We start from the raw sequence: 27,051 nt of genomic DNA on the forward strand, positions 1-27,051 counted from the left end.
TGCACCAACGCAGAAACATTCACTCTTCGTGTCTACCATGAACCTTCTCCAGGTAGTGGTTCCAGCGCCCAGACGCTCAAAACGTATTGCAGCGCGGAATGCCAGAGACGCAGCTAAAAAGCTGGCGGAGAAGACCGACAATGTCCACGAGGAGAAACAAGCGGCAAAAGCCGTCGTGAAGCCCCCTAAAACCTATGTCATCACTGTGGACTGGTATGAAGGGAGCTTACGTGCGCGAGGGGGTGTTGGTTCGCTAAGAACTAACTGGAAAGGTCTACCAAAGCGCCATTTTATCGTGGAGGTATGACGTAGCCATATCAGATTTCTTTGAATAACCGCTAACCTAGCTTAGGTGCCCAAGGAGATGGGAGGAGATTTTGAAGCTGCGCGCAAACTGAAGGGAGCCGCAAGGAGTGAGGCGTTGATGGGGATTTTCCGTCGCATTGAAGGTGGTGATTGCGACCTCCTTGATCAGTACCTTCGTGGGGGTATCATAGATTTTGATTCCTGACTCAGCTTCAGATAAATAGATCGTTGAATTGAAGTGAGAGCTCCGTGATAAGTCAATTTTGATTGTACTGAAAACTCATAGTCTCATAGCTGAGTACGTACCAGGATGCCAAGGCTAATGACTCAGGGGTCATTAGCCTAAGTAGCTTAACCTAAGCTCAGCCTCAGCCTCAAAATAGTGGGGAAGTAAACTTATAAAGGACACGCAGTCCCCTGAATAGTTATCAACATCTCCCATATTAAGACCACATTCAAACCAAACCCACAACAATGACAGACCAGAACATCCCAGACACCTTTCTCCGGGGCCCATCCCCCAACGCAACCCTCCACAAACTCGACTTCACTCAAACCAATCCCCCAATCCCGAAATTCAAAGACAACTTCGCCGCAATAGTAAACAACCTCCTAACAGAAACCGAATGCAAAGAACTCCTCCGCGTAGCAGAAGACTCAACGCGGACCGTTCTCCCAAACTCAACCCTTTCCCCACCAACCTGGGAACGCGCCATGATCAACGCCGGCGGCGGCAAACAAATTATGTCCGTCGACTCCCGCAAAAGCGGCCGCGTCATCCTCGATTCGCCCGATCTTGCAGCCAGAATTCTGGACAGATTGATGCCGTTCATGCGCGAGTGCGGCATTGATCGAGTGACGGATATGCCGATGGTTACGGGTCTTGGGCCTGCGAAGCGCGGGGAAGTTTTGCGTCTTACTCGGTTGAATGAGCGGATGAGGTTTTTGCGATATGAGGGGGGTGATTATTTTCGCCCGCATTGGGATGGGTGTTATGTTACGCCTGATGGGAGGGAAAAGTCGCTTTTTACGGTGCATTTGTATTTGAATGGGGATGGTGAGCAAGATGTGGAGGAGTTGGAGAGGAGGATTGAAAAGGCGGAGAAGGAGAAGTATCTGTGGTCGAGTGGGGGTGAGGTTGACCTGGCTCAGATTGGGGCTTTGGAGGTTGAGGATGGGGGTGGGGAGGAGGGCGAAGGGGAGAAGACGGCGGTTGAGACTTTAGAGGCGAGTGAGACGCTGCTTGGTGGTGCGACTTCGTTTATGGCTGCGATGAACTCGAAGGAGGTTGTCAGGGTGTTTCCGAGGACGGGGTCTGTTCTTATCTTTCAGCAGAGGAATCTATTTCATAGTGGGGATGATGTATTTAGAGGTGTCAAGTACACTGTGCGGACGGATGTTATGTATGCTACTGAGTGAGGGAGCAGATAACCTAGATATGGGGTTGTTTGTCAACGCGGATCCGACAGTGCATGAGAGCGGCGCCTAGGGCTCATCGGATGTAGATAGAATCATAGAACGGAGTCATACTAGGTATCATGCACCTCTCCCCCAGTGGTAAACAGAGCTGTATGGTCCCCACGCCAGGCTGCCTACGTACAGACTGGGTTAACAGCATCACGCAAAGGCCGGGGGCTGAGCTGATAGTTGGCAATATCTTACTATGTTCTCCTAAATAGTCCACTATATCAGCTGCTTTGTTCATACCCGAAACCACCGAGACGTTCATTCAATCTAAGTGAACCAACGAAGAGGAAAATAAACACAGCAAAAGGCACCAGATGATCAACCGCACTGCGAATACAACCCAGAAATCAAGAAGCCAACTTCTTCCCGGCTTCACCCCCAATAGTCTCCATCAACCTGCGCCGGATATGCTCTCCAATAACAGTCACCTCTCCAGACCCATCCAAGGCATGACACTCCAAGTCCAAATTCCCGTTCATAAAGAACGGTGCACTATACCTCGCCTTGGTACTCGAATTAACAACCCGGTGAAGCGCACTGCGATAGTACCCAACCGTCCACTTCTGCATCATATCCCCCATATTGATAACATAGGAGTTTGCCTTCACCGGCACCGGCACCCAAGTCTGAGTAGGAGGATACAAAACCTCCAATCCCTCCGTACCTTCCTCTTGAAGCAGGACCGAGACGTTGCCAAAGTCCGTGTGTTCGCCCACTACAATCGCCGTCAGTTACGAATAATAGAAACAACAAGGGTGCTGGTACAACCCACCTCCAAATTGATTCTCCCGCTTCTCAGCCTGAGGAGCATAGTGGAGCAACCGCAACGGCGCAGACGGGTTCACCGTTAACTCGTCAAATACATCCGGTGGACAGTTCCACTCTGCTGGAAGACCGCGCGCGAGGATCTTCACAATGACCTTTACCATGTCAATCATCTTGGCGTGGTACTTCATGATTGGGATGCGGAATTCCTCGTCGCTCAGACCCTTCGGCCACTGGTTCGGTCCTGTATGGAAGGTTCCGGCCTCTGGTGCGTCTGCTGGTGTCTCGCGGCCGATAATGAAGCCCTATTTTACGTATCACATACTATGAGTTATTGGTTTCGAAACAAGTTTCGAAGCAACACTTTACCTCTTTGGTATCCGGCAATAGACCCTCCTGGTGCACCTGCAGAGCGGGCGGCTCATAGCCTCGGAACGACCTGCCCATGGCCTTGCCGATCCAGGTATCCATTTTGGCCTCCGTTGGAAGGGCGAAGTAGCGGCGGGTGCACTCGAGGACGGATTGGCGGTCTTCTTCGGGGATGCCGTGGCCGACGAGGTAGAAGAAACCAAAGGTTGTGCATGCGTCGCGCATGGCGGTTACGACTGCGTCTTTGGCGGCTTGGGGGCATTTTCGTCGAGCCAGGGACTTATGTCCACTGTTGGGATGCTGGTTGGGGGGAGGGTGTCGATGCTGCCCATTATGATGGTTCTGGGTGGATTTACTGGATACTGGTGGATGGGACTACTGTGTGCTAAGGGGCTGGTTTGATTTGGGTTATGTATTCTGATATATTTCTATTGATAGATGTCTTGGTCATGGATTGACGATTCTCCGATGCGGTCTTTGGGTGTTCTCGTCTTGTTGATCTGACGCAGATGAAGCGTGCACGAATACTCCGGTTGAAAGTGTAAGCTTGCCTGATCATGCCGTCTGCTTATTGCTAGTCAGCCTTAATGGCTGTCAGCAAAGGACCCAAAGGTAAGCACTAGAAGCTATTTGTATTGGTCGAAATGAGTCTGATATTCCTTTAAAGGGCCCGCCTGAAGATCAGAGTGAAATATTTACTCCGAGCATAGCCTCGACCTTTGAAAAGTTTCTCCGAGCCAGCATGGCCAAGAATACTCCACATAGTTCATCCTGCAGATTTATTATTTACAAAAGAAGTGAAAAGCAATGGATAGATAGAGAATAAAGGACATTCCATTGCCATAAGCTTGCCATCTGATCAGACCAAACCATCCACATCTCCACACACAAGACCCCATCTTCGCAATGTCCACAAAACAAGACTATCTCGTCCAAGTCCCCATCGACCCTTCAGCCCTTCAAGCCTGGGCCTCTAATCGCGAGGCACACATGGCACACCTAAAACCTTACATTCTCGACGGGACAATCGTGTTCGGAGGACCTACGCTTGCCGCTCATCCCAAGAGCCCCGAGGAGCCGATCCAGGTGCGCAGCAGCGTGTTGTTGTTCCAAGCAAACTCCGAGGACGACGTGCGAGGAATCATAGAGAAGAATCCATTTGTGGATGCCGGGGTATGGGATATGGAGAAGCTTGTCATTGCGCCATTCAAGTGTGGAGTCAGGACTGCTTTGTAAATAGCTTCAAGTCGGAAATTATCCTACAGAATTAGGTACCAAACACAGTAAACTGCACGTTGAATATAATCTTCGTTGATTTCATCGTAATGTTGACAGGGACCGAAAGGTAAAATGCTCATGAGCTGCGAGCAACGATAAACGCTAGCTCGAGCCACTGTCTATGACATTACTTATTAGAGAAAAACAGTTTCATGATTACCCCCATATCCACAATTCCCGCAATATGATCCTTTCACCCTGTGAAACAGGTCTTTAAGCCTTGATATTCAGCTTCGCTCCGTACTTGCCGATACGGATTGCAGCATAGCCAAACCCGGAAATGACAGTCGGGACACCACCGAAAATCCACAGACTCTGCCAGTCAAGCTCGCCGCCGTTGTTACGTAGGATTGCACCACTGCTGGGCCCGCTGATTAACACCCCAAGAGCAATGATCGCATATCCCATGCCGACACGTGTTCCCAGCTTTGACTTGTCGTTTGTGAGGATGGCTAGGCACATGGGCGGTAGACCAATGAGCGCACCACTCATAAAGCCTGAGAGAATCGCCATAACGATTACCGCGGCCTTCGATTTCACTGCCATCATGCAAAGCATCAACAGACCAGATGACAGAGCGGCAGGAACGAGAAGGTTGAATGGACCGAAGCGGTCGGCCAGCTTGTTTGGAATTGTACGTCCAAAGACCGAAGCTGCGTTGAAAATCGGAACCATGTAGAAAGCAAGAGCGCTATCCGTGATGCGCGTCGCCTCGGAGAAGAAGGACAGGTAGAACAAAATCACGAAGAGTCCCATGTACGCGATCAGCGAGTTGAAGACGAATGCGAGGTAAGCCGGGTCTCTGAAGGCCGTAGGATCGACGATGGCGCGGACCTTTGGGGGCTTGACGCGCAGACGCATGAGAGCCACGGGTAGAAACAGTGTGCCGAGCGCGATGAAGCCAATCACACGCACAGCCCACGGGAATCCGATTTGATTGATCAGGCGGTACAGCACGATGGGGTAGATAACACCGCCGAGCGCGGAGCCCGAGGCGGCGGCGCCCATTGCTGCACCCATCTTCGTAGTGAAGTACTGCGGGATGATTGCGACGCAGGGGACGAAGAGGCAGCCGGTGCCAATGCCAACGACTAGGCCTTGGGCCAAAACAACCTGCCAGAGCTGGTGGCAGAGACTCAGCATCATGTGGCCAAATACCACGAGGAGCGAGCCACTGATCAGGAGAAGGCGCAGGTATCCGCGGTCGTAGATGGGGCCGACGAAGAGCCCGACGAAGAGCAGCATGAAGGCGGCAATTGAGCCGACCCAGGAGATGTCGGAGGAGGACGCGTGGAAGAGATCGCCGGATTCATAGTATGTTTGGTAGGCGCCGAAGGTGTTGAGGATGCCCCAGGTGTTGAAGTAGAGCATGAAGCTGCCGAGGACGTTCAGCCAGGCTGTGGTGCCTCCGTTTGGTGGTGGTGCTGGGCCGGCTGGCTTTTCCTGGATGATCTTTTCATCTGCAGAAAGGGCTTCCTCTGTAGGGGTAGGAACGTGTTCCTGGGAGGTGAGACGACTCTCGACGGTTGGTTCGGCCATTGTGCTTTTTTCTTTTCAAGGTCGAGATGTGTGAAGAAATTGAAACTGGATGCAGCCATGACAAGCTTTATTTGATCGCTGGGCCGCGGATGCCCTGTGTAGGACCCGAAAGTGTAGATCCGATGGGCCCGGGCTTTTGAAAAATTACCCCATTAGGAAGTCCCGGAGTTAAACCAACTCCATTTGGACGTTAACCCCTTAGCTCTTCGGCAAGTGGGGCTGCCTAGCAGATATCGGAGATTAACTCCATTAAGACATACCCTCGGAGTTAGCTTCTTCAGCCCTAACTGTCGATCAATTGGGAAAATGAAAACAAAAAAAACGTTTCTCCGAACGTCCAATCATACAGAGTCGATTTACGCTTTCAAATTACCCAAATTATTTGCAGATCCTTGTCATTTTGGAGTTATTATTTATATCTTCGTCTCTCGTGTTGGTGCTGACCATTCCTCTGTCCCTTAGCGTTGGCTCGTTCATGCTGACACCAAGTGTGTGTTGGGTTAGATAGCAGAAGATGACTTAATCTATTTAGGCCCCTATCAGATACGCAATGAGCAGTTTCAGTGTTTTGTCTGATTTCCCTCTCTTTCTCTGTAGCAAAAGCCCTACAGCAGCTTTGAACCTATATCCCAACCACAATTAGAGAAGCCATTCAGCAAGCCCTGGTAAAGACCAGCCCTGATCACCACGTCAAAAACCATGGACCCAACTCTCCATCTCCCACGAATCCTCTGTCTCCACGGCGGAGGCACCAACGCCCGTATCTTCCGCATGCAATGCCGCATCATAGAACGAGCACTCCGTTCTCATTTCCGCCTCGTCTACGCAGAAGCGCCCCTTTCCGCACAACCAGGCTCCGATGTAACAGCCGCCTACAAAGACTATGGGCCCTTCAAAGCCTGGCTCCGTGTACACGCAAAAGATCCCCTCTTCTCAGAAGACCAAATCGTGGACGGCATAAGGAACTCAATATCCAACGCCCAGATAGCAGACAATAAGCTCGGCGCAACAGGCGAATGGGTCGGACTTCTAGGATTTAGCCAGGGTGCTCATCTCGCAGCCAGCATTCTAGCAAACCAACAAGTCGCACACAACGGTACAGATCCTATTTACAAGTTTGCTATTCTGCTGGCGGGACGGGGCCCACTGCGGTGGCTGAATCCTGCTTTACCTATGCCGACGGGATTTATTGATGCTACGCAGTGTACGACTGGACAGGAGCTGGTTGTTGACTCTATAGAGTGCCGGGTGAAGATCCCGACGGTGCATGTTCATGGTCTGGTTGATCCGAATCTGGAGCTTCACCGCTTGCTGCTTTATCGGCATTGTGAGTGGGCGTCTACGGCACTTGTTGAGTGGGAGGGAGACCATCGGGTGCCTATCAAAGCTAAGGATGTTGTTCCGGTTGTACAGGAGATTCTCAATGTGGCACGGCGGACGGGGGTGATAGGTAAATCGGTCTGGGACAGAGGCGTTTGATGATTTTTTTCCCTTTTTCTATTTTTGGATGGAGTTATGAGTCTGCTTACACCTGCCTATAAGAGTTACGGCTATCTAAGTATAATAGAGTGCAAGACTGATCTAGAATTGAGAAATGAATTGGAGCCTTCAGAATAGCGTCTGATCCTTGAGTCATATCAAAGCTGTGCTATTTCCACACTATCGGCCACGAGACGTTGTCATAGGATGATAAAACCAACAGGAGGGTTATCAGCCCTTGCTGAGGCCTCGGCATATGACCTATAGGCAGGTCATGATTGGACAAATCAATTACTGTTGCTGATTTCCATCGGACTTACTTTTCAAACGTGGGGTCTATCTATAGATACCTAGCGCTGACTGCTCTGCCAAATTAAACCGACAAGAGCGACCATAGTTATCACATATTTACCACGATAGAATCATCTAGCAACTCCATAGACACCAATATGCTATCTAGAGCCGCAAAATATATACTCAACCTTCCACCAAAACTACCATTCCCACGTTTCCTCCATACCACCCCATCCACCAAAATGACAAACCCACCCGACACCCCCGATATCGCCATTGTCGGCGGCGGCATCGTAGGCCTCGTCCTAGCAGCCGGCCTCACCCGTCGCGGAGTCCAGGTCAAGCTCTTCGAACAAGCGCGCAACTTCCGCGAGATCGGCGCCGGCATCGGCTTCACGCGCAACACCGTCAACTGTATGGAGAAGATTAGTCCCGGTATCGTGCGCGCGCTGAGATCTGGCGGCTCCGTCAATGTGTCGCTGGACCAGGTTGACCCCAATGCCTACTTGCGGTATATTAACGGGTACGGGCTCCAGCGCGAAGACGACCCGATGTACCAGAAGCCATTGCTGAGATTGGATGCCGGTGTGAAAGGGTGGGAAACTGTGCGTCGGGATCAATTCCTTGATGACTTGGTCAAGGAAATTCCGGAGGGAGTGATTCATCTGCAGAAGCGTTTGGAGAACATTATCGACGAGGACGGTTCGGAGAAGGTCGTGCTGCAGTTCACGGATGGGACTCGTGTTGAGGCTGATGCTGGTGAGCTCCTACCCTTCAACTCAAGCAAGATAAAAAAATGAATAAAAAAGTTGCTAATGTCAAAAAAAGTCATCGCTACCGATGGCATCAAATCCACCGCTCGCAGACTCCTTCTCGGCGAAGACAACCCAGCTTCGTATCCCCAGTACAGCCACAAAGTCGCATACCGAGCCCTCATCCCCATGGACAAGGTCACCGCCGCGATTGGCGAATACAAGACCCAGAAACAGCACATGCACGTCGGACCAAATGCACACTTGATCCACTACCCCGTCAACACGAACACCATCGGCGCGACAGTCGTCGTCTCGGATCCCAATGACTGGCCACTCGACAAGCCCACCACAGCCCGTGCATCCCGCAAGGATGTCTCCGATGCACTCGCAAACTGGAGTCTGCCGGTACGCAATCTCGTAGACTTGTTCCCGGAAGAGCTGGATCAATGGGCTCTGTTCGATCTTGCCGAATACCCAGTGCCACAATACAACAAAGGACGAGTTTGTCTTGTCGGCGATGCCGCGCACGCGTCTAGTCCGCACCACGGTGCTGGTGCGTCGTTTGGTGTCGAGGACGTGCTGTGCTTGTGCACCATTATCCCGGAGCAGACGGTTCAGTATACCCGGGAGCGCAATGTGTCGAAGGGTGATTCGATGCGTGCTGCTTTTGAGACATATGATAAGATCAGACGGACGCGGACGCAGTGGCTGGTGAATAGTAGTCGGAGGGTGTGTGATTTGTTCCAGCAGCCTGAGTGGGCGGATCCAGCTAAGAGGGTCAAGACTGAGTCTTGTTTTGAGGAGGTTAAGGATCGGTCGTTTAAGATTTGGCACTTTGATTCGGCCAAGATGCAGGAGGATACGCTTCGGGATTACCAGGAGAGGATTCGGGCTTTGGAGAAGAAGAAGGTGGTTAATGGCGTTAATGGGAAGACTATCTCCAATGCTGTGAAAGAGCCGGAGTGGCTATTTGCCCATTGAGGCGGTCTTCTGCGCTATGGTGATTTTCATCTCATCTATATAGTATACGTTGGTTTGCGTCCTATATATGCAATTCTTTGGATTCTGTGCCTTACTTTTCCCATGACAACATGCTCAATCTACAATCCTGGTAATGTCGCCGTTCAACCTGCAAGGTCCTAACCTTAGCTTTGCTCGATCACATAGAATCACCATCAATAGCCCGGGTATTTGCAGCACAGATGGAGAATGTCTAATGCGAGAGAGACAAGGGTCTTAGGTCTCGCCAACTACATCCACAAAGTCAAACGGGATAAGAAAGGATTCTCCGAAACTCAATCGCTGCTTTCTCCATATCAAAAGGTCTATGTTGTTGTGGTGATAGTAGATACGGAATATACAGTATAGCAACACATTCACCGAAAGAGATTGATACATTTCATTCCAATTGATTAAGCTTCCTCCATATGGAGGTCTAGCCAGTCGCCGTAAAAAATAAACGCTGTAAACCAAGCAAACAAAGAGCCCAGACCCAGCCTAGTGTACACCGCCCACATGCCATGATCCGCAAAAAGAAACAAGACGATCTAATTCCCCTTCCAGAGACGCTTCAAGTCCTTCTTGATAGGCTTGAACAGACCCTTGACCTCCGCCTTAAGCGCCTTCTTGTCCTCCTTCGACCAGGCACCGCTGCGCTTCGCAGCTCTCAGATCCCGAGCGTGGCCAGTGAGCTGAGTAGAAATGCTCTCGACAGTGCATCTGGTGCATTTCTTCTCGTTGGTGAGATCATTCAGTGCTGCAGTCAAGAGCCGGATAATCTCCTTGGCATGTGGCTTCTGCAGTTCGTTGTCAACCAGTGGAACCTGGCTCGGTCCATGGGTTGGACAGTCCATCTTGGGGCTTGTGCTATTCGGAGATTTGTTAGTCGCCGGACCAATGAGGGATATTTTTCAGGTGGGTAGTAAGGTTCTTGGACTCACATGCTGTGCTTCTCGGTGTTCATGGGGTCTGCGGAGGTGTAGGCCGGGGCCTTGGAATCATCGGGGGTGATTTGGGTCATTTTGGTTAGGTGGATGTTTGATTGAAGCAGGTGGTTGCGTGGGTATTTAGCGAAGTGTAGCTTTGTGGAATTTATCTTGTGTGAAGATGTGTGAATTGTTAAAATCTGGCATTGACTCAATCATTTATATGGGCGTCTTGGAGAGAGTGACGGGGACGGACCATCACAATATTACCGAAACGGGAAACTCCGGTATCTCCGAGGCCTTACTGCATTGGGAACTTCGGCCGAGCGACATGTCCGATCGGCTTCGGGGTTTCTTTTGCTCTTCGAGACAACGTCACGCATGGTTGTTTCCGAAACTTTCCAGAGGTCGGTGTAGTATCTGCATAGATCCCAAGTTTGAATATATATTCAAAGTGAAAGTCGCCGGCATTGGCGAAGGGGCTTTACAAAGCCGGAAATCGAGATAAGATTGTGCGCGTTTCTACTGATCTTGATCCCTGTAATCCTACCCGTCTCTTCATCCTCACTATGTTGGGATGCGAAAGGGCCTTCAGAGATTTGGCGTACAGGTGATTCGAACCCACTTGCCAATACGTGCTCTCATCGTCGTAAGCAGGCTAACATCCATGACACTGGTGTGAGAATTGACATGAGTTTTGCTGACTATATGCTTATGCTTCGTCGTCCGGATAACCTGCTCTAGATAGGTGACACTAAGGATGACGATCACCCGCGGCCTCCCGCCCCGCTCCCGCCCCAAGATTCGTTCGAAGTCTCGCCACCAGGGAACCATGGGACGCCTAACCTCTGACATCCACACCATTGCCCGCGTTTTGCTGAAGCTCCATATGCAGCATTCCAGCAAGGCTATTCGCAGATGCCAGGTACCGCAGCGAGGAAGAAATATCCTTGTACTGCTCCACAGCATTGGGATTCAATGTCTTGCAAGATCGAGTGAATTCAGCACAGATGAACAGTGCAATGGGAGTGAACGGATGAACCTGACTTTATTAGCATGGCTTTGACATCTGACCTCAACGGACAGTAGGACTAACCTTGAAGATCCCAAGCTGAGACAGACTCTGTACCTGGCTATGGATTCGCTCTGCTGCCGTGCAAGCCCGTTTCTGATACCCGCGATACAACTCATCGGCTCCCTCAGAAATGGAGCTCAACGCAGTGAAAAGCACCAAAATAGCGGCTTCTGCGAGCATTTCAATGTACAGACGGGTAGGATTACAAGGCTCAAGATCGGCAGAGACGCTGGTCAATATCGTCTCGATTTCTTGTGTCAATATCTTGTCCAGCGCGCAGTGTCGAGCCAGGTATTCCTGTGACGTGGGGTCTGTGATGCGCTCGACATTGCATTGATTCCGATGTGCTAAGCATCTGGCAAGGATGGTGACGATAACCATTGATTTTGCGTATGGGGAGAGTGGCTGGTTCGTCTTCTGGGACATTGCCGAGGCCAGGAATTCCGTCATGATGGCTCCCTGTCGTCGAAATGCCGTCTCAGTAGCCGGTAAGCGTGTGAGGATCTAAAGAGCCATGTCAGGTGAGTAGGAGCACTCAGTTCCCGAAATTATATCAAACTCACCATCTGGTCGTTTAATGTCAGGGGCAGCTCATGCACGAGATTAGCATACCGATCGAGGGCGTACGCAGTCCAGAATGTGCGCCGTCGCTCCTCAACTTCTACCTCCGAGAGACGGCACGACCGTCGGGTGCTTGGGTTGTCTATTTGATCTAATTTTGCCCGGTGCACCAGATGGAAGCAGCGACCAGCACTGGCCCATCCCTTTCGCGGATCATCCTTGAGAATCCCATACAATGCCAGCAGGAGCTGTGCCTGAACTATCTCTATGGGAATTGCCTCGTCCGGCATGTTGCGGTCCCAGGCATCCAATGTCCCACTGGTATGTGTATACAACATGGGCAGAATAGCCTTGAACTGGCTTCCCATTGATGCCGCCAGCATGCGCATTGCGTATTGCAAACATGAAAATGGCTCGCTCGTTCGTGACTCCACGGCTGCTCGCGCATAGTAGCGTTGTTGGTTGATTATCGGTGCGAAAAGATAGGCTCGCTCGAAGAACATATCGTCGCTATCTCTGGTCAGTAACGGCTTTACAGGCGCGGTGGAGAATGGACATACAGATCTGCACATTCGAGAGGCGTTAACTGGACGGGAGGCTGAGTTGCTAGCGGTGGTAATGACATTGGTTGCATTGGGTGGGAGGTCAGGTCTGGGAATAGAAAGCTGGTTTCCAACACCAAATTGGATGTGGACTTGGGGGCGGCGATTAATGGCGACGGGGACGACGAGGTGGAGGAACAGGGATAAGTGTTCATCTGCTTGTCCAGATCGCCTTGAAAATCTAACGGAATCGTGCTCGCCCACCCTGAGAGATCCATCGGTTGTGTGCCCATCAGATACTCTGTATAATCTGCTCCACCGTTTGGAGTGATCTCTATGACATGTTCGCCTGCGGCATCGCTCAGGCATTTCCCCGTCAACTGCTCTTCGTCCGACGACTTGCATCCCCCGTTCTCCCCTCTACTTGTAGGGGTACCAGGGAGTATCTCAGTGGTCCCATACAGTTGACGCTCGAGGGTCGCTGTATTCACTTGTTAGCCGCAGCTCCCCTAGACGAACCCGCACCAAAGATCTCCTACCTATGCGGGACTTCAGGGTCTTGACATGCCCTTTGCGGGGCCCTCGTGGCCGTCGCAGGGGGTTGGTGATGCATGTAACACCAAGATTGTAGCACGTCCCACATTGGGGTTCCCCCATATCACACTTGAGCTTTCGTGAGCGGCATTCCTCGCATGCCAGCCCGCTCTGTTGTCGACGGGGTTTTATCGGTACTGTAATGCTGTCCATTGGGGGTAGTTGTTTGGGGGAAATGTCTTGCATCATGAGGTATCGTAGTTGGTGTCGCCTCAACTCAGCTTCAGGATGAGTACAAGTATATCAAAGGCTATTTAGGTACGTTACATTGTACCCACTGTTTATCACGACTTATACAACAACCCCCACCCAGCGGAATGGCTCGGTTGCGAGGTCCCTTGGGGGCCGGGAGTCCAGACGCTTTGCCGCGGGCCTAAGACAAGGCAGCCCACTCCACCTGCAGTGTAAGTCTGACTGCTCACTACAAACGCCTTCCCATCTCGTAAAGTTTATGAAAGGGAGATCACGCAGATCCGTCAGTGCCACATATGCATTAGGTTTCTGACAACCGAGTACACGCCAGTTGGTACTTGGGTTCGATGATGATTGGCTTGACAGCTTGAGATAATCTTCAGATACAGTACGAAACCAAGCCACAATTGCATAGTCTTTTAGATTCAGGGCACGCTAAGTGGGTCCACCGCTGAAGGATACTTGGCCTTACTCGACAAAAAGTACTTGCTGACGCTGAGGAACTTAAAGCGGTAAACGGAAGCTTCCTGATTTCCGTGACTTCTTGGCTCCACTGATCCGTTCCGTGCGGAGAGCCGGGAGAGGTCCTCTAGTCACGGAGGATATCGGTGTTGGTTTTTAGCGAAGGCCCTGCTAAGAGTTGCCTGTTACGCTTGTTGGGTGGGTCCAGGCGCGTTCCGTCATGAGGTGATCCAAGGTTGACATCTGGGGCGGATAACGAAGGCATTTACCGTGTCTACGACTCTATGAGCTATAGAGATTGATCGAATTTGTCATTCAACTAGGAAATATACAGCAATTGCAAGAAAGTTAACCAATTAGACGTGCATTGCTGAAGAACAAGAGTAAGCAAAAAGAATGTGGTTTCACAATATTGAGACCACGATACGAATGTGCGCGTGACGAAGTAAGAACACTACAATTGAGCATCGGTTTCTGATATACTAATCATATAACTACTCATAATTGCTCTTCAGCCTCTGCCAAAAGCAACTACAGGTATTTTGGGCATAGCCGTGTTATCCAATGCACATAATTAAAACCTTTCCTTCAAGCCACTGCCAGCGCCATCAGCTGCTCGCTAGTAATTGCATTTGGTAGAGGCCAATCATCTTCTCCGTCCAAGTAAACGAGAAATCTTGTCCATGCCAATATCTCAAGATTTTAGCTCGTGTGTAACGTCTCACGAAGATTAACTGAATCAGACGAATCGAATGTTAGCGTGATTAACGTGATCCGTTGCCAAGGACTCGGGCTGCGCACCAGGGGGGCTAAAGTTTCTGTGGATGCTACCTCTTCATCGCCGTTAGAATTTCATGGAAATCACATTGAGCCACTTCGCATTGGTATATGCAAATGGATAAGTTCTTTACCGTGAGAATTTAACCCTCTTCACTAATGCCAGCCTAATTGACGAAACCTGTGTGCACGTGGTTCTGACACGGATTCTACAAAAAGCAAACACCGCAATCTTCAAGTACGCAGTAGTTCGCAGTGGTTTGTCTAAATGACCAATTGGAACGAGAGACAGGCCGAGTGATCGAAGTTGATGCCTATCCTCAAAAATCAGCCGCATGCAACAGGCAACACAGAGAGAAATGAGATCGGATACTCTTACTGTGTACAGCATCACTGAATCTGAGATTTTGCTTTTTGCAGCAAACATCAAATACGAAGTCTCAAAGGTCCGGCTTGGCTTGTGGTTTTTATTTGCTAAAACTGCAGCTGGAGATTAAAGAACCAAAAGAAACAAGGATTAGAATCCTATTTCGACGCGGAATTTCTTTAGAGCATTCTTCTCGGGAAAACCAACACTTCGATATGAAAGCATTGATCTTATTGATCGTTTGCTCGCTTCGCTCGCCGCACTTTCTCGGCACCGAGTGGGGGCCTGGGGCCATGCCTAGACCTCAACTCGGCCTCCTCCATCCCTGTCGAGCTCTTGCATGAAGATTCCCGTGCCAGCGTTTCTAGTTATCTCTACCCGGAGTAAGCGCTTATCCCATCATGTAACAATGGGCTGATGACGTTTCTATACGATTCTATATTGTCCACCTGGGTTAGTCAACAGGTAATCCCGCTCAGCCCTCGGAGATCGCCCTCGGAGTAAATACTCGGTAAATCACCCCATTTGGATCTTAACTCCGACTCGGGCCAAACCTTAAATCCGACCCCGGTGGTACTTTCTCTGGAACATAGATCCGAACAGTAACGTGACATAGGTAGCAGTCAACAGCAATACCATCTACGAAGTAGATATCATGAATGTGACTTCTCTTCCTTCACTCCTTCAAACTCTTTTCACACAATGTTTCGCTCACTCATAGCTCTCGCCAGCGGGCGTCAGAAGTACATTTTCCCCGAAGTTGACCCCAAACTCGATGGCGAAGATTGTCGCAGAGAGTGCAGTGACTGCACCGTGAAATGTCCCAAAAATGTCAAGATCGACACTACACTCCCGATGTACGGCTTCATCAAAGAGTTCCACGCCCATGTGCTTGTCGCAACTGGCAAGTCAGACTGGGCCATGCGGAAGGTCGAGCAAGAGAGTGGGAGCCTGATGGAAGCGTTCAAAAATGGGAAATCTAAACATGGGGTATGTACATTCTATGCAGTCCGCTGGGAAATATACTAATCCTGGGCAGCGCATCATGATTTCTGCATCCAACCTCAACCCACCCAATGGCGAAATCCCCGAGACCTCCAAGACAACCATTCTCCTTCTGCCGTCATTTATCTTCGTTGACGAAGTTGCCTACGGTGATGCCCAACACGTCGTCGAGACATTTGTTGATGTGCCTATTGGCACTCCCGCGCAGTCTATCAGCAGTCCGCGTCTGAAGTCCCGCCCTTGCTTCCATGATTACGTCGTTCTGCTCTGCTCGCATAAACATCGCGATGCGCGCTGTGGAATCACCGCCCCGTTGATCAAAAAGGAAATGGAGCGACACCTACGTGGACATGATCTTTACCGCGACATGGATGATGAGCGCCCTGGAGGTGTGGGCATTTACTTCGTCTCTCATGTCGGTGGGCACAAGTTCTCGGCGAATGTGCTTATCTATCGGAAGAAAGAGCAGCAGATGATCTGGCTGGCTAGGGTTAAGCCTGAGCACTGTGAGGGGATTGTGAAGTACACCATTCTGGAGGGGAAGGTTGTTCATCCCGAGTCGCAGTTGCGAGGAGGTTTTGACCTAGCCAAGGGATTGACCAGTTGGTAATGGTTGACCAGTTGGCGGTGATTTGGCCAGTTGGTGATCATTGACCAGTTGGCAATTCCCAAACATCTTGCATGGCAATGTATTCAGGGGCTTGCATGCATAGTTTGCCTTTCAGCATTGCTTTCAGCGTTACGACAGATACCCCCTGCGGTGGTTTTATAGATATCAGCTATGCTTTTAAATGAACAGTCATCCATCTTTGTCTGTGCCCTTGTAAGCGGCATCTCCTGATAGCAACATTGACATCCATAGAAAGTGAGCCACATCGAGCAAAAATAATGATTTTTCTTTCCGGCGATGCAAAGATAGATATTGGAGTTTCTCATAGTCCTTTTTGAAGTCCATGCTTTGGATCAATGGAGTCATTTTTATCGAGACCTTCCTTGCTTGCACCACCACAACAGCCCTCTACAAGCTTTTTTTTCTTCTTCTTCCACTCTCTACCTACTTTATTGTGACGATATTGACTCAATCATAAACCGAAATAATTTATATTGAAGTGAGCTAGCTGAGAATCAAGGAAATATCCGAAAATCCGAACACCTAAACAGGAAACAGCAGACAACGCCCCCATATTCGCACCAAAAGACCAATTGATAGACACCAAAATCAAGAACGCAAGAACTTAGACTCCTTCCACGCCTGAATATACTTCATAACCAAAGCCCTATCAATCGGTCCCAACTCCCTGAACCTCTCAGAATGCTCCTTAGTGCGAGTCGTATCCAGAATCATCCCACCACAAGACATACGCAGGAAGTCCGTCTCAAAGAAGTCGGCCAGCCTCGCTGCCGGGTTCTCAGACATCATGCTAGGCGGGAATTGTCGCACACGACGCAGCCATTCGCCATAAGGAACGACATTGTCTTGTGAGATACCAAGTGCATCTGCAAGAATAGTCACCATCTTAGGCCACGGCTGCCGCACTGGGTTCTCAATGTGATAGATTGGGTAAGCAGTCTGCTTGGCCAGGAGGAGATCACCCAGTGTTGAGGCGACGTCGTTGACGGGACACCAAGATAGAACCTGTATACCAGTTAGAACGAGTAAATGGAGAATGGAGTGAGAATATAACATACCCCCTGTAGATCAGGGAACACCCCGAGCGTCTGTGATGACTTGAACAAGTGTACAAGATGTTCCACTGGATTCCAGTCCCCGGTGACCTTTGACCCGGAGATCTGGCCTATGCGCACAGCGGTCGGGCGGAAGAAATCAGGGTATCGATGCAGAGTCTCGTCAAGCATATGCTCGCAAACAAGCTTTGCATCTGCGTATCCCATCGGCAACGCAGACCTGACATCGACTCTCTCCTCCGGAACTCGTGCTTGGCCAGTCAAGAAAGGATGGCAGCCCACGACGGAGACAGAGGAGACGAACTGGAACCCGACTTGGCGGCCTTCAGAGGCGCAGTCACGGGCAAGATTGATGAGATTGCGCATGGCTTTGAACTGGGGCTCGAATCCGCGCACAGGACGCGTCATGCTCATGGCCCATGCGTTGTGAATGATATCCGTCACGTTGTTGACGAGGTACTGGTAGTCTTTGCGATCAAGACCGAGAGATGGGGCTGATGAGTCTGTTTCTATAATATCCAATTTCAAAATGTTGTCATTGAGCAAGAGGTCTCTGGAGTGCAGAGCCTCGTGCTGTCGAGTCGTTGCGTCTGAACTGCTCACCCGGTTCAGACAGATGACTTTGCGGACGTCCGGCTGCTCGGCGAGATGCGCCACAATGTGTGACCCTAGACAGCCGGTCGCGCCTGTGACCAGCACACAGCGCGAGAGGCTTTCATCAATCGAGCGGGAGACCGGGGCGGCAAAGTCGCTGGTGTGTTTTTGGACGAGCGAGTCGGTTACTGTTTTGCGGGCAGAAAAGTCAGCCGGGATCTTTGAAATAGCGGGGGGGAGAGTAGATACCCGGCTGTGACTCTGAGGAGAGGCGAGCGCGATAATGATTCGCTGGATGGAGTTCTCGGGTAGATGGCCGTCGGTCCAGTCGACGTGGCCGTATCCGTTGCGGTGCAGTGTCTTTTGCCAGAACTCTGGTTGGGCGAGGGCGTGGTCGCGGCCGTCGTCGAAGAGCCACCAGCCTTCGACCAAGCCGAAGACCGAGTCAACCCAAGGGACTGCCTCGGTCATCTCTAGCATGATGAGGAATCCGTCGGGGCGAAGCATCTTGTGAATGTTCTTGGTTGTATTCGCCAGACTGTGGGTTGCATGGACACAGTTTGTTGCAAGGACGATGTGTTGGCTTTCGAGGAGCTTTGCAGGGGCTTCTTTCTCAATGTCGAGAACCTCGAATCGCATCCAGGGGTATTCCCTGAAGCGCTTGCGGAGTCCAGCGACCAGTGATGGTGAGATGTCGCTGGCGGTGTAGTTGACAGACACGCCCGAGCGAGCGAGAAGTGGCAGCAATCCTGCAGTCGTGCCTCCGGTACCAGCACCCATCTCCAGAATTCGGATTGGCTCGTCGGAATTCTGGGGGAGGTTGGCCATCAACTGCTCCCAGAAATGCTCGAGCTGGCGCAGCCAGGCCACGTTGATGGGGGACTTCCCATACATGCCGCCTGCGAGCTCTCGTCCCTCGGCAGAACCGAACAGCAGCTGGATGCCTTCGGTCTTGCCGGTCAAGCAATCTGCCAATTTGGTTCCAGTCAAGCTGGTGAGCATGTGGTCGTAGTAGTGCTCAGGGTACTCGTGAAGGAGCTCTTGAAGGATCTTGCTGGCAGATTTAAATGGGACAGGAACGGACGTGCGAATTAATGTGGTACCCTCGACATCCACAAGACGTGCCTCGTGCAACAAGCGACGCAGAACGGCCATGACCTTGTCGTGCTTGGGAAGGTGTGGAATTTGTGGGATCACTTCACCAGCTTGGGCCGAGCGGATAGAGCATCCCATCTCGTCAAGCGCATCCAACGTATAGACGACAACGAGCTCAGTCAACTTCGGCTGGACGTGGTTGGAGTATCCAGAGAGTTGATTCTGTTCGATGAAGTGGTCTGTGAGGAGCTTGGTCTTGGTGAAGAGGTCGACAATCGTGTTTGCTTGCAGCTGTGTGTCGGTCTTCTTGAAGTATCCATTGGTTTCGCCATGGGCGTCAGCGGCTGGAGTCATCATGGTGTCGCTCACAGAGGAGCTGGTGGCAGCTTCGTCGCTGCTGTCTTCCTCAGTTGTAGAGGAGGCGTCAGATGCTCCCATGTTGGCCCGGATACCATTGACCAAGCTCCGCACGTCTGTCATGTCCATAAGTTCATCGAGCTCGAACTTGATGTTGAACTTCTTCTCCACCTCGCGAGCAACCTCCATGGCAAGTAGCGAGTCGATTCCAAGCTCGACAAGGTCTGAAGTGAGTTGGATCTCGTCGGCCTCGAGACCCAGCAGGTTGATGAAAAGACTCCGGACTCCAGCGAGCACGTCGGCGCCTTCGTCTTTCTTGACAGTTGGCTTCTTGCTGATTGCAGGCAGACTGGTTGGCTTGGAGATCTTGGTCTCGGGAACCTTGACCTCCTCCTTGGCGGTCGGTTTGAACAGAGGCACCTCTGGTACAGCTGGGGTGGTCGAAACTGCCGGCTGCATTGGCTGAGCACCAGTCAATTTGGACAGGAGCCGGGACATGCCAGCAATCGACACTTCAACAAATTGAAGCCCCAGAACGACCCAAACAAGCTTGCCGCTTTCTGCATCAAACACAAAGATGTCGCTGAGGTACGCCTTGGGTGACTGCTGGTGGCGCGCATAAACATCCCATCGCTCTGGTCGCGCATCAGCCGGGAAGCTAGGCGAACGAATCCACTTGTCAACCCGATTGGACAGATACATCTTTCCGTCATCGGTGTCAGTCATGCAGTTCAGGTAGATGCCAGCCACCTGACAGAAGGTATCACCAAGTCCAACGCTGAGGATAGTCTCCGCGGAATCCTGCTTGACAATGCGTCCCGCAGACTCATTACCAGCAGCCGCCAGCTTCTGCAGCCCCTTGTAACTGTCCTTGTTGTACTGAACCACAGGGGAGAACACCTTGTAGATATTCCGACTTCCCTTGATAACCTGATCGGACTCATCTCCGTCAAGCAGAGCCAGAGCGCGCTTGTGGTCAACCAGGCGCTCATAGGTGTCGAAAGTGCGGGCAGCATCTTCATGAGAGCGGAAGACAATGCGTCCCGAAACGTGTTGTGTGACCTCACTCGAGTGCTCTGTGCTGGTAATGTGGAAGTCCCAGGTAAGAGGGCTGTCATTGACCCTCTCAGCATCGAGCCAGACTTGCTTCGATCCGCCCAGACACAATGGAGATTCGCTTTCCATGTTCTCAAGGCCCGGGAGCAGTCCGGCTTCATCAACCAGAGTAGTCAGTGCATCACGAGCGATGACCTGCTGCACCATACTGGGACAAATAGCTGCCGTTTGCGCGATGAAGTGGGCGCCAACGTAAGCCTGGAACTCCTCCGATTCGGTGTGGACCTGGAATCGTGCTTGTGCCTTGGTAGAATCATGGTAGCCGACGAACGACCACATCCCAGTGCGCATCGTGGGGACCTGCACAATCGACTCGACCTGCTTAACCTCGGGTTTGCGGCGATCCAGCCAATGCTTGGACTTAGCGAACTGGTAGGGTGGCAGCAAAAGAAGGGGGCAGGTAACAGCTGGCTTGACATGTTCCCAGAAGGAGATGTTGAGCCCTGCCTTCCAAAGGTTGATTGTTGCATCGGTGATGTTCTGGACAGCTCCTGAGCTGGTGATGTTGATGGGCTGGAAGATCATGTTCTGGGATCCAGCCGATTTGCTGGCAAGAGCGGTCACTCCCGAGCCTGAGCCTGCCTCAAGCCAGATGCTCGAGGGGTGTTGGTCTGCGAGACGCTGCACAGCTTTGTCAAAGTAGACGGGGTCACGCATGTGAGAAGCAAAGACCGTGAATGGTGGTGGGCTGGTGGCGCTCTCTCGAGTGGCTCGCTCGAGGTAGAGAGTTGGCTTGCGGAAGATCACCTCCTGTCCCAGTTTCTCGAGGTCGGGAATGAGACCATCTACCAAGATGGAGTGGAAGGCGTGGGTGGTATCAAGGGCCTTTGTCTTAATGCTGGACAGCGCGGCATTGGTAGAAAGGGTCTCCTTGACAAGCTCCATTGCAGAAGGTGTGCCGGCCAGAGTAAAGTTGCGAGGACCATTGAAGCAGGCGATGTTGACGGGAACTGAGGAAGTGGCATTGACAAGCTGCAGCAGGTGCTGGACGCTCTCCAATTCGCCGTCGACAGCCAACATACAGCCTCTCTCTGTGCTCCACTTGTCTTCAATGAGCTGGGCTCGCTGTGCAATCACCTTCAAAGCGTCCTCAAGCGACAGAATTCCCGAGACACACATCGCGGTGAGCTCGCCGAGGCTGTGGCCCACGAGTGCGGCAACTTGCACGCCACTCTCAATCCAGCTCTTTGCGCAAGAGTACTGGAGAGCAAACTGCATTGTCTGCAGTTCCACGATGCTTGCTCTGGGCGTCCGCTCAAAGATGGCCGGTACAATTCCGCCGAGTCCGAGTGATAGAGAGATCTCGTGGCATTGGTCTAGATGGGATCGCAAGATGGGGAAATACTCATAAGCTTCGCGGTCAAGACCAACAAAGTTAGAGCGCTGGCCGCCAAAGGTGAGAATGACCGGTCTCGGTGCCTGCTTTCCAGTTGTGGAAGCCAGTTCGCCAAGCCCGTCAGCGAAATTGGCGAGTTTCGCCTCGAGGTCGTCAACTGAGGCACAACTGAAGATCAGTGACTCTGCAAGGGAACGGTTGGACTGGTGGGCCAATTGGTAAGACAGATTGGCAATCGAGAAGGAGGGGTCATCTGCCTTCCTCGATCGGAGTAGTTTGACCATCTTGGTTGCATAGGTGCGCAGAGATTGGTTATCCAGGGCAGAGAACCAGAAGGGTCGCTTGTATGCAGCAGTGGTCTCGTAGGCTTCAATGTCTCGTGTGATTTGGTTTGCCTGAGTCACGATGAGCGAGGCGTTTGAGCCAGAGGCACCGTAGTTGTTCAAGAGTGCTGCACGGAAGTCTGCTTCCCATGGCTTGAGAGTCTTGGAGATGTCAATGTTGTCCGACGGCAAAGCCTTGAGTTTTGGATTCATAGACTTGAATCCAGGCTGGGGAGGAATAGTGCCGTGTTGGATCATCAACAGCACTTTGATCAATGCAGCAATGCCAGAGCCACATTCAAGGTGACCAATGAGACCCTTGACTGAACCGAGATTCAAAGGCTGAGACCGACCAGGTCCACCCAATGTCTTGCGCACACTGTCGTATTCGGCCTTGTCGCCGACTTGCGTTCCCGTGCCGTGTGCCTCGACCACAGAGATCTGCTTGGGATCGAGTCTGGCTTTCTTCAGGACGCTGCTGAAAACGTTTCCGAGCGACAAGACACTCGGCGCAGTGATAGCAGAACAGTTCTCGTTTTGGTTCACACTGGAGCCCCTGATAATACCGAGGATCTGGTCACCATCCTGAATGGCGGATGACAATTTCTTCAGGAAAACGGCGCCTGCGCCCTCTCCTCTGCAATAACCATCTGCAGCGGCATCAAATGGCTTGCACTGTCCGCTTGGGCTGAGGAAAGATGCACCATCGAGGTTCTGGTACCATTCGGGGCTGGTCATAATGTTGACACCGCCAGCAAGCGAAGCATCGCATTCACCGCTCAAAATTGCCGTGCAGGCGTGGTGCACCGCCAGAGCAGAGGAAGAACAGGCCGTATCAATTGTCACGCCGGGTCCACTCCAGCCAAAGAAGTGGCTGATTTTACCAGCGGCGAAAGACTTGAGGTTTCCAGTTGCAGTGTATGCGGTGGGCTCGTAGCAAGCAACATTGTTCTCATAGTCGGTCACACCGATTCCGACGTAGCAGCCAACATGTCGAGTTGAGTTCACTTTGTTGAAGTATCCCGACTGTTGGACTGCCTGGTAGGCAACCTGCAACATCAGTCTGTGCTGGGGATCCGTTGACACAACCTCGCGTGGACTCTTCTGGAAGAATTTGTGGTCGAAGGTATCGTGGTCTTCCACGAAGTTTCCGTACCACTTCCGCTTCGGATTGCTGTCGCGCCAAGCTGAGTATTCGAAGTTGACTCTGTCCGCTGAAACCTCGCGCGCCTGTGACTCTCCGGCACAGATGGTCTGCCAGAACTCATCCAAGTCACTGCCGCCAGGGAAGTGGCATGCCATGCCGACAACGGCAATGGAATGGTCTTGGGCGGAGTCCAGAAGAGCGTACAATGGGGCAGGGAAGGTGCCTGCCTGGAGATCAAGGTCGGAGGCATGCGACAACCTAGGGCTAAGCTTGCGGAGGAACCATTGGGGCACAAAACGCTGGCTGCCAAATGTTACCGCCAAAGAGGTTGACTCATGCAGCGTCGTGAACAGCGTGTGCCAGTCCGCCCGCTCTGTGAGCATCGCGCGGGCCGCCACCTGATGAAGCTTTTCATCCGCCGGAAGCACTGAGCCATCGGCTGCTCGTGTCTTGAAGGCGAGCTGGGAGGTGGCCGGGAAATGGAAAGCAGGCTCCGAATCAAAGAGGCCCAGGAGAGCTGTGGCCTGCTCACTGCGACGTCCGCAGTGAAAGGGTCCGCGGAGTGTTGTGTTTGTGAAAATCAGGCCGGCGTCTTTCAACTGCTCTTGGATCTTGTCTGCATCAACCTTCAGAACGGTGAGAGTCGCTAGACGGGCTTCTGAAATGACAGAGATGTATGCCTGTTTTTGTCAGTTAGGTTCGGTTGCAATATCTCGGAATATCAAATCTTCACATACCTCCGGGAAGCTCTCCACGATGCTGTGCAATTTCTCCTCCACTGATTGGGCCGTCCACCCAACAGCAAGAGACTGCCATTTATCACCATCTTCAACTTCCGAGTCTCCGGCATCGACCAATGCGCCAATTGCAATTGCCATTCGGATAGCAGCACCACCATGCTGTTCGAGCTCTGAAAGATTTCCGGAACTGGCGACAGCAGCACTGCTCAAAAGACCAGTGCAAAGACCCGCTGTCTCAGCATTGATCTTCAGTGCCGCCTTCAGAGAATCGTCTCGGGTGATCCCCGGCTTGATCTGCTCCAAAAATTTGGTGTATTGTGCCAACTGCGTGGCGACAACTAGCGGTGTAACCAAGATATTGGGCAGGGGGAACAAGCTGTCTGGTAGTACGCCCCGTCGAACCCACTCACTGAGTAGCTGGAGATACTTCGGGCCCTGGAAGGCCTGGAGCTCGGTGTGGGCGGCGGCGATTGTCGACCATTCTTGCGGTAGTTTTGTTAAGAGATCCACAATCCATTGAAGATGGGGTGTTTCCAATAACGTTGTTCGAAGGCTGTCGAGATGTTTGGCGTCGATGTCGGGATCCTGGGGCCCGAAAATGAGGGTAAGGGTGTTGGGCTTTGATTCAGCCATGTTGGGGTTCTTGTGAGCTCTGTGGTTGACTCGAGCGTCGTGTGACAGGAACGTGCAGTGTTGAATATTGTACAGATCTATGTTGAACCTTGAATAAATCGAACTCTGCTCTTTGTCTATGTTGCTTACGGCTGTGAAATAGGGACCAAGAGCATATATAACTTGGTTGCCAAGTGCGTCTATTGCCAATTACATCGAAGCTGTTACTATGTCTGCTGTCTTAGTTTGGATCTGTGGATACTCCGGTTATGCTGACTGTCACAGAATGACCGACGTGGGATGGGTCTAGCTTCGAGATTAGCTTCAATCTGATGCTCATGGGGGCCTTAAATTAACCCCTCAGCCGCACTACTCTGCATAATTAGCCCGATAGATGAGCTACAGGACCAATGTGGGTTTCAGGAAATACAACTCCAGACTTCTGCAGCTGATTGTCGATCCTCTGCAGGTTTCTTAGGGTTTGGTTTCCTAAATCGGTTAAGCTCGGGATGTTTGGCCCCCGAGGATTATCCGGCCCCCATGACAATGGGAATAAGCAGAGAATTAGTTACTCCGAGATGCTCTGATGATACGAGTTGTCGTTACAAAACCTGCAAAGTGATTGGTGGACTTACTAGAGTGGGCTGATGCTCTCCCTGCATAGACCTTTTTCTACCAAATTCTCTGCCTACTTACACAGCCGGCAGCCTTGGAGTTGGTTGAATATGCGAGATTCCAAGGCAAGTCGGTAGTAAACATAAGACCGAGAAAGGAGGACAATAGTTAAACGCCGGAAATTACCTAAAATTGATACATGTGTCTTATAATACTCCGATTCTTTCCGTACACTCACCTTGTCTCTATCCTAGTTGACCAGTTGGCAGACTCTACCCTACTGGCCAGTTGGCTACCTTGCAACAGCTGCTATGACCATGTCTCAAAAACGACGAATCATCCTTTACCTACTTGTCATAATAGAGAATAATTTCAATACTGAGCTGTAGGTAGATCCCTCTAACTAAACACGAACCCTAAAACCCAGCCTTCGTAGCAACACCGTCAACCCAAGCCTCAACCGTAGTCGGCTCACGACCCAACACCATCCTCAACACATTCGGACTTCCCTTCAGTCCACGCTTATTGTAGAACATGATCAAATTCTCAACGGTATCCCGCACAAGGTCACCACGCAGATCACCAGGACTGCATCGACCGAGTCCAATCTCACCCTCTCCCTTCTCAGGGCCCCCATACAGAGCATCGATGAGTTTCGCGACTCCCGTATCGAAACTAGGTGTCTTCAACTCAATACTCTTTCCGATCCGCTTCTCGATGATTTTGATAATGTCCGTCTCGGAGATCGGCATCGTTGACACGAGCGGATACTCGGCCAGGTAGTGTTTCTCGCGCTCGTTGAGGACCTTCGCCGATGCAGCGGCGAGATCATCGAGGGCAATAACACTGTTTGCGTGTTCCGGTTTCCACCATTTTTCCAGAACGGGGTGGTCTTGCGAGGCGAGGGCAGCGACGGGGTAGGCGTCCAGGAACTGTGGCTGCGGTTAGCAAATAATTACTTTTTGCAATGGATGAGTGAGTCTGACATTTCCGGGCTTGAGGATTGTCCAGTTATCCAATGGACTGAGGAATAGTCTCTCTTCAACGTAGCTTTTTAGATCGTGCTGGAGAAGACTTCGGTGCTGTGTGCCTAGTACGCTCGACAGAACGAAATGTTTGAAGACGTTTCCTTCGCGGCGTGACTCTGCCACTGCCGCGTCGACGAGATTGAAGCCGATTTCTTTCTCGTGGCTGTGCAAGCTCGGTAGAACGGCGTTGATGGCTGTCGCGCCTTGTAGAAGACTGCGGCAGTCGGACAACGACTGGAGATCGGCTTGGACTATCTCCGCATCCGGGTAGGTGTTTTGTAGCTTTTCGGCTGATGCTGCAGAGTGTGCGGCTAGTCGGAGGCGGAATTTGCCTTTGTTGTATAGCAGAGGAATCATGCGACTGCATTGTTTGCCGCCTGGGCAAGTGATAACGAGGATTTCGCTCATGTTGTTGGTTCGTGAATCAATCAGTTGGTAGGATGAAGCACGGAGATGATAACTATCACTCAGGATTATATAGATCAGTCTGGCGGTCCGGAGGCCGTAGTCCGGAGGCCATAGTCCGGAGTTATTGTTTATCTCCGCATTGCACTCCCGGCCCCCGGACTACGGGGCACGGTCCCTCGGAGATACTTTATAGTTCCATCGAGTCGCCCTGGGGCAGAGCATCAGCATCACCAAAATTAACA

General features: G+C 51.5%; 12 protein-coding genes across 12 annotated transcripts; 6 read left to right on the top strand and 6 right to left on the bottom strand.

Moving 5' to 3' along the window:
• Window positions 1-37: 37 nt before the first annotated feature.
• Window positions 38-511, top strand: N7515_001738 (uncharacterized protein; the record flags this gene model as incomplete). Its single annotated transcript, XM_056662482.1, has 2 exons — window positions 38-301; window positions 353-511. The coding sequence occupies 2 exons, from the start codon at window positions 38-40 to the stop codon at window positions 509-511; spliced, it is 423 nt and encodes a 140-aa protein (XP_056524595.1).
• Window positions 512-780: 269 nt separating this feature from the next.
• N7515_001739 (uncharacterized protein) lies at window positions 781-1,725 on the top strand (the record flags this gene model as incomplete). Its single annotated transcript, XM_056662483.1, has 1 exon — window positions 781-1,725. The coding sequence occupies one exon, from the start codon at window positions 781-783 to the stop codon at window positions 1,723-1,725; it is 945 nt and encodes a 314-aa protein (XP_056524596.1).
• A 395-nt stretch (window positions 1,726-2,120) lies between these two features.
• N7515_001740 (isopenicillin N synthase family dioxygenase) lies at window positions 2,121-3,261 on the bottom strand (the record flags this gene model as incomplete). The annotated part of the gene is made up of 3 exons (XM_056662484.1): window positions 2,121-2,488; window positions 2,546-2,843; window positions 2,908-3,261. Coding segments are annotated over 3 exons (1,020 nt in total), but the record flags the coding sequence as incomplete, so codon positions are not given.
• A 552-nt stretch (window positions 3,262-3,813) lies between these two features.
• On the top strand, window positions 3,814-4,143 carry N7515_001741 (YciI family protein; the record flags this gene model as incomplete). The annotated part of the gene is made up of 1 exon (XM_056662485.1): window positions 3,814-4,143. One exon carries the CDS (start codon window positions 3,814-3,816, stop codon window positions 4,141-4,143), a length of 330 nt encoding a protein of 109 aa, XP_056524598.1.
• A 255-nt stretch (window positions 4,144-4,398) lies between these two features.
• On the bottom strand, window positions 4,399-5,724 carry N7515_001742 (uncharacterized protein; the record flags this gene model as incomplete). Its single annotated transcript, XM_056662486.1, has 1 exon — window positions 4,399-5,724. One exon carries the CDS (start codon window positions 5,722-5,724, stop codon window positions 4,399-4,401), a length of 1,326 nt encoding a protein of 441 aa, XP_056524599.1.
• Window positions 5,725-6,423: 699 nt separating this feature from the next.
• On the top strand, window positions 6,424-7,203 carry N7515_001743 (uncharacterized protein; the record flags this gene model as incomplete). The annotated part of the gene is made up of 1 exon (XM_056662487.1): window positions 6,424-7,203. The coding sequence occupies one exon, from the start codon at window positions 6,424-6,426 to the stop codon at window positions 7,201-7,203; it is 780 nt and encodes a 259-aa protein (XP_056524600.1).
• Window positions 7,204-7,739: 536 nt separating this feature from the next.
• On the top strand, window positions 7,740-9,233 carry N7515_001744 (FAD-dependent oxidoreductase; the record flags this gene model as incomplete). The annotated part of the gene is made up of 2 exons (XM_056662488.1): window positions 7,740-8,256; window positions 8,326-9,233. The coding sequence occupies 2 exons, from the start codon at window positions 7,740-7,742 to the stop codon at window positions 9,231-9,233; spliced, it is 1,425 nt and encodes a 474-aa protein (XP_056524601.1).
• A 566-nt stretch (window positions 9,234-9,799) lies between these two features.
• Window positions 9,800-10,272, bottom strand: N7515_001745 (uncharacterized protein; the record flags this gene model as incomplete). Its single annotated transcript, XM_056662489.1, has 2 exons — window positions 9,800-10,118; window positions 10,193-10,272. The coding sequence occupies 2 exons, from the start codon at window positions 10,270-10,272 to the stop codon at window positions 9,800-9,802; spliced, it is 399 nt and encodes a 132-aa protein (XP_056524602.1).
• A 746-nt stretch (window positions 10,273-11,018) lies between these two features.
• Window positions 11,019-13,102, bottom strand: N7515_001746 (uncharacterized protein; the record flags this gene model as incomplete). Its single annotated transcript, XM_056662490.1, has 5 exons — window positions 11,019-11,219; window positions 11,274-11,756; window positions 11,816-12,323; window positions 12,374-12,836; window positions 12,895-13,102. The coding sequence occupies 5 exons, from the start codon at window positions 13,100-13,102 to the stop codon at window positions 11,019-11,021; spliced, it is 1,863 nt and encodes a 620-aa protein (XP_056524603.1).
• Window positions 13,103-15,449: 2,347 nt separating this feature from the next.
• On the top strand, window positions 15,450-16,362 carry N7515_001747 (sucrase/ferredoxin-like domain-containing protein; the record flags this gene model as incomplete). The annotated part of the gene is made up of 2 exons (XM_056662491.1): window positions 15,450-15,737; window positions 15,787-16,362. The coding sequence occupies 2 exons, from the start codon at window positions 15,450-15,452 to the stop codon at window positions 16,360-16,362; spliced, it is 864 nt and encodes a 287-aa protein (XP_056524604.1).
• Window positions 16,363-16,971: 609 nt separating this feature from the next.
• N7515_001748 (type I iterative polyketide synthase) lies at window positions 16,972-24,779 on the bottom strand (the record flags this gene model as incomplete). Its single annotated transcript, XM_056662492.1, has 3 exons — window positions 16,972-17,388; window positions 17,442-24,086; window positions 24,144-24,779. 3 exons carry the CDS (start codon window positions 24,777-24,779, stop codon window positions 16,972-16,974), a joined length of 7,698 nt encoding a protein of 2,565 aa, XP_056524605.1.
• Window positions 24,780-25,789: 1,010 nt separating this feature from the next.
• On the bottom strand, window positions 25,790-26,809 carry N7515_001749 (SDR family oxidoreductase; the record flags this gene model as incomplete). The annotated part of the gene is made up of 2 exons (XM_056662493.1): window positions 25,790-26,305; window positions 26,360-26,809. The coding sequence occupies 2 exons, from the start codon at window positions 26,807-26,809 to the stop codon at window positions 25,790-25,792; spliced, it is 966 nt and encodes a 321-aa protein (XP_056524606.1).
• Between the last annotated feature and the right edge of the window lie 242 nt (window positions 26,810-27,051).

Source organism: Penicillium bovifimosum, assembly GCF_028826915.1.
Source record: "Penicillium bovifimosum strain IBT 22155 chromosome Unknown utg000002l_segment0_segment0, whole genome shotgun sequence".
Lineage (NCBI taxonomy): Eukaryota > Fungi > Ascomycota > Eurotiomycetes > Eurotiales > Aspergillaceae > Penicillium > Penicillium bovifimosum.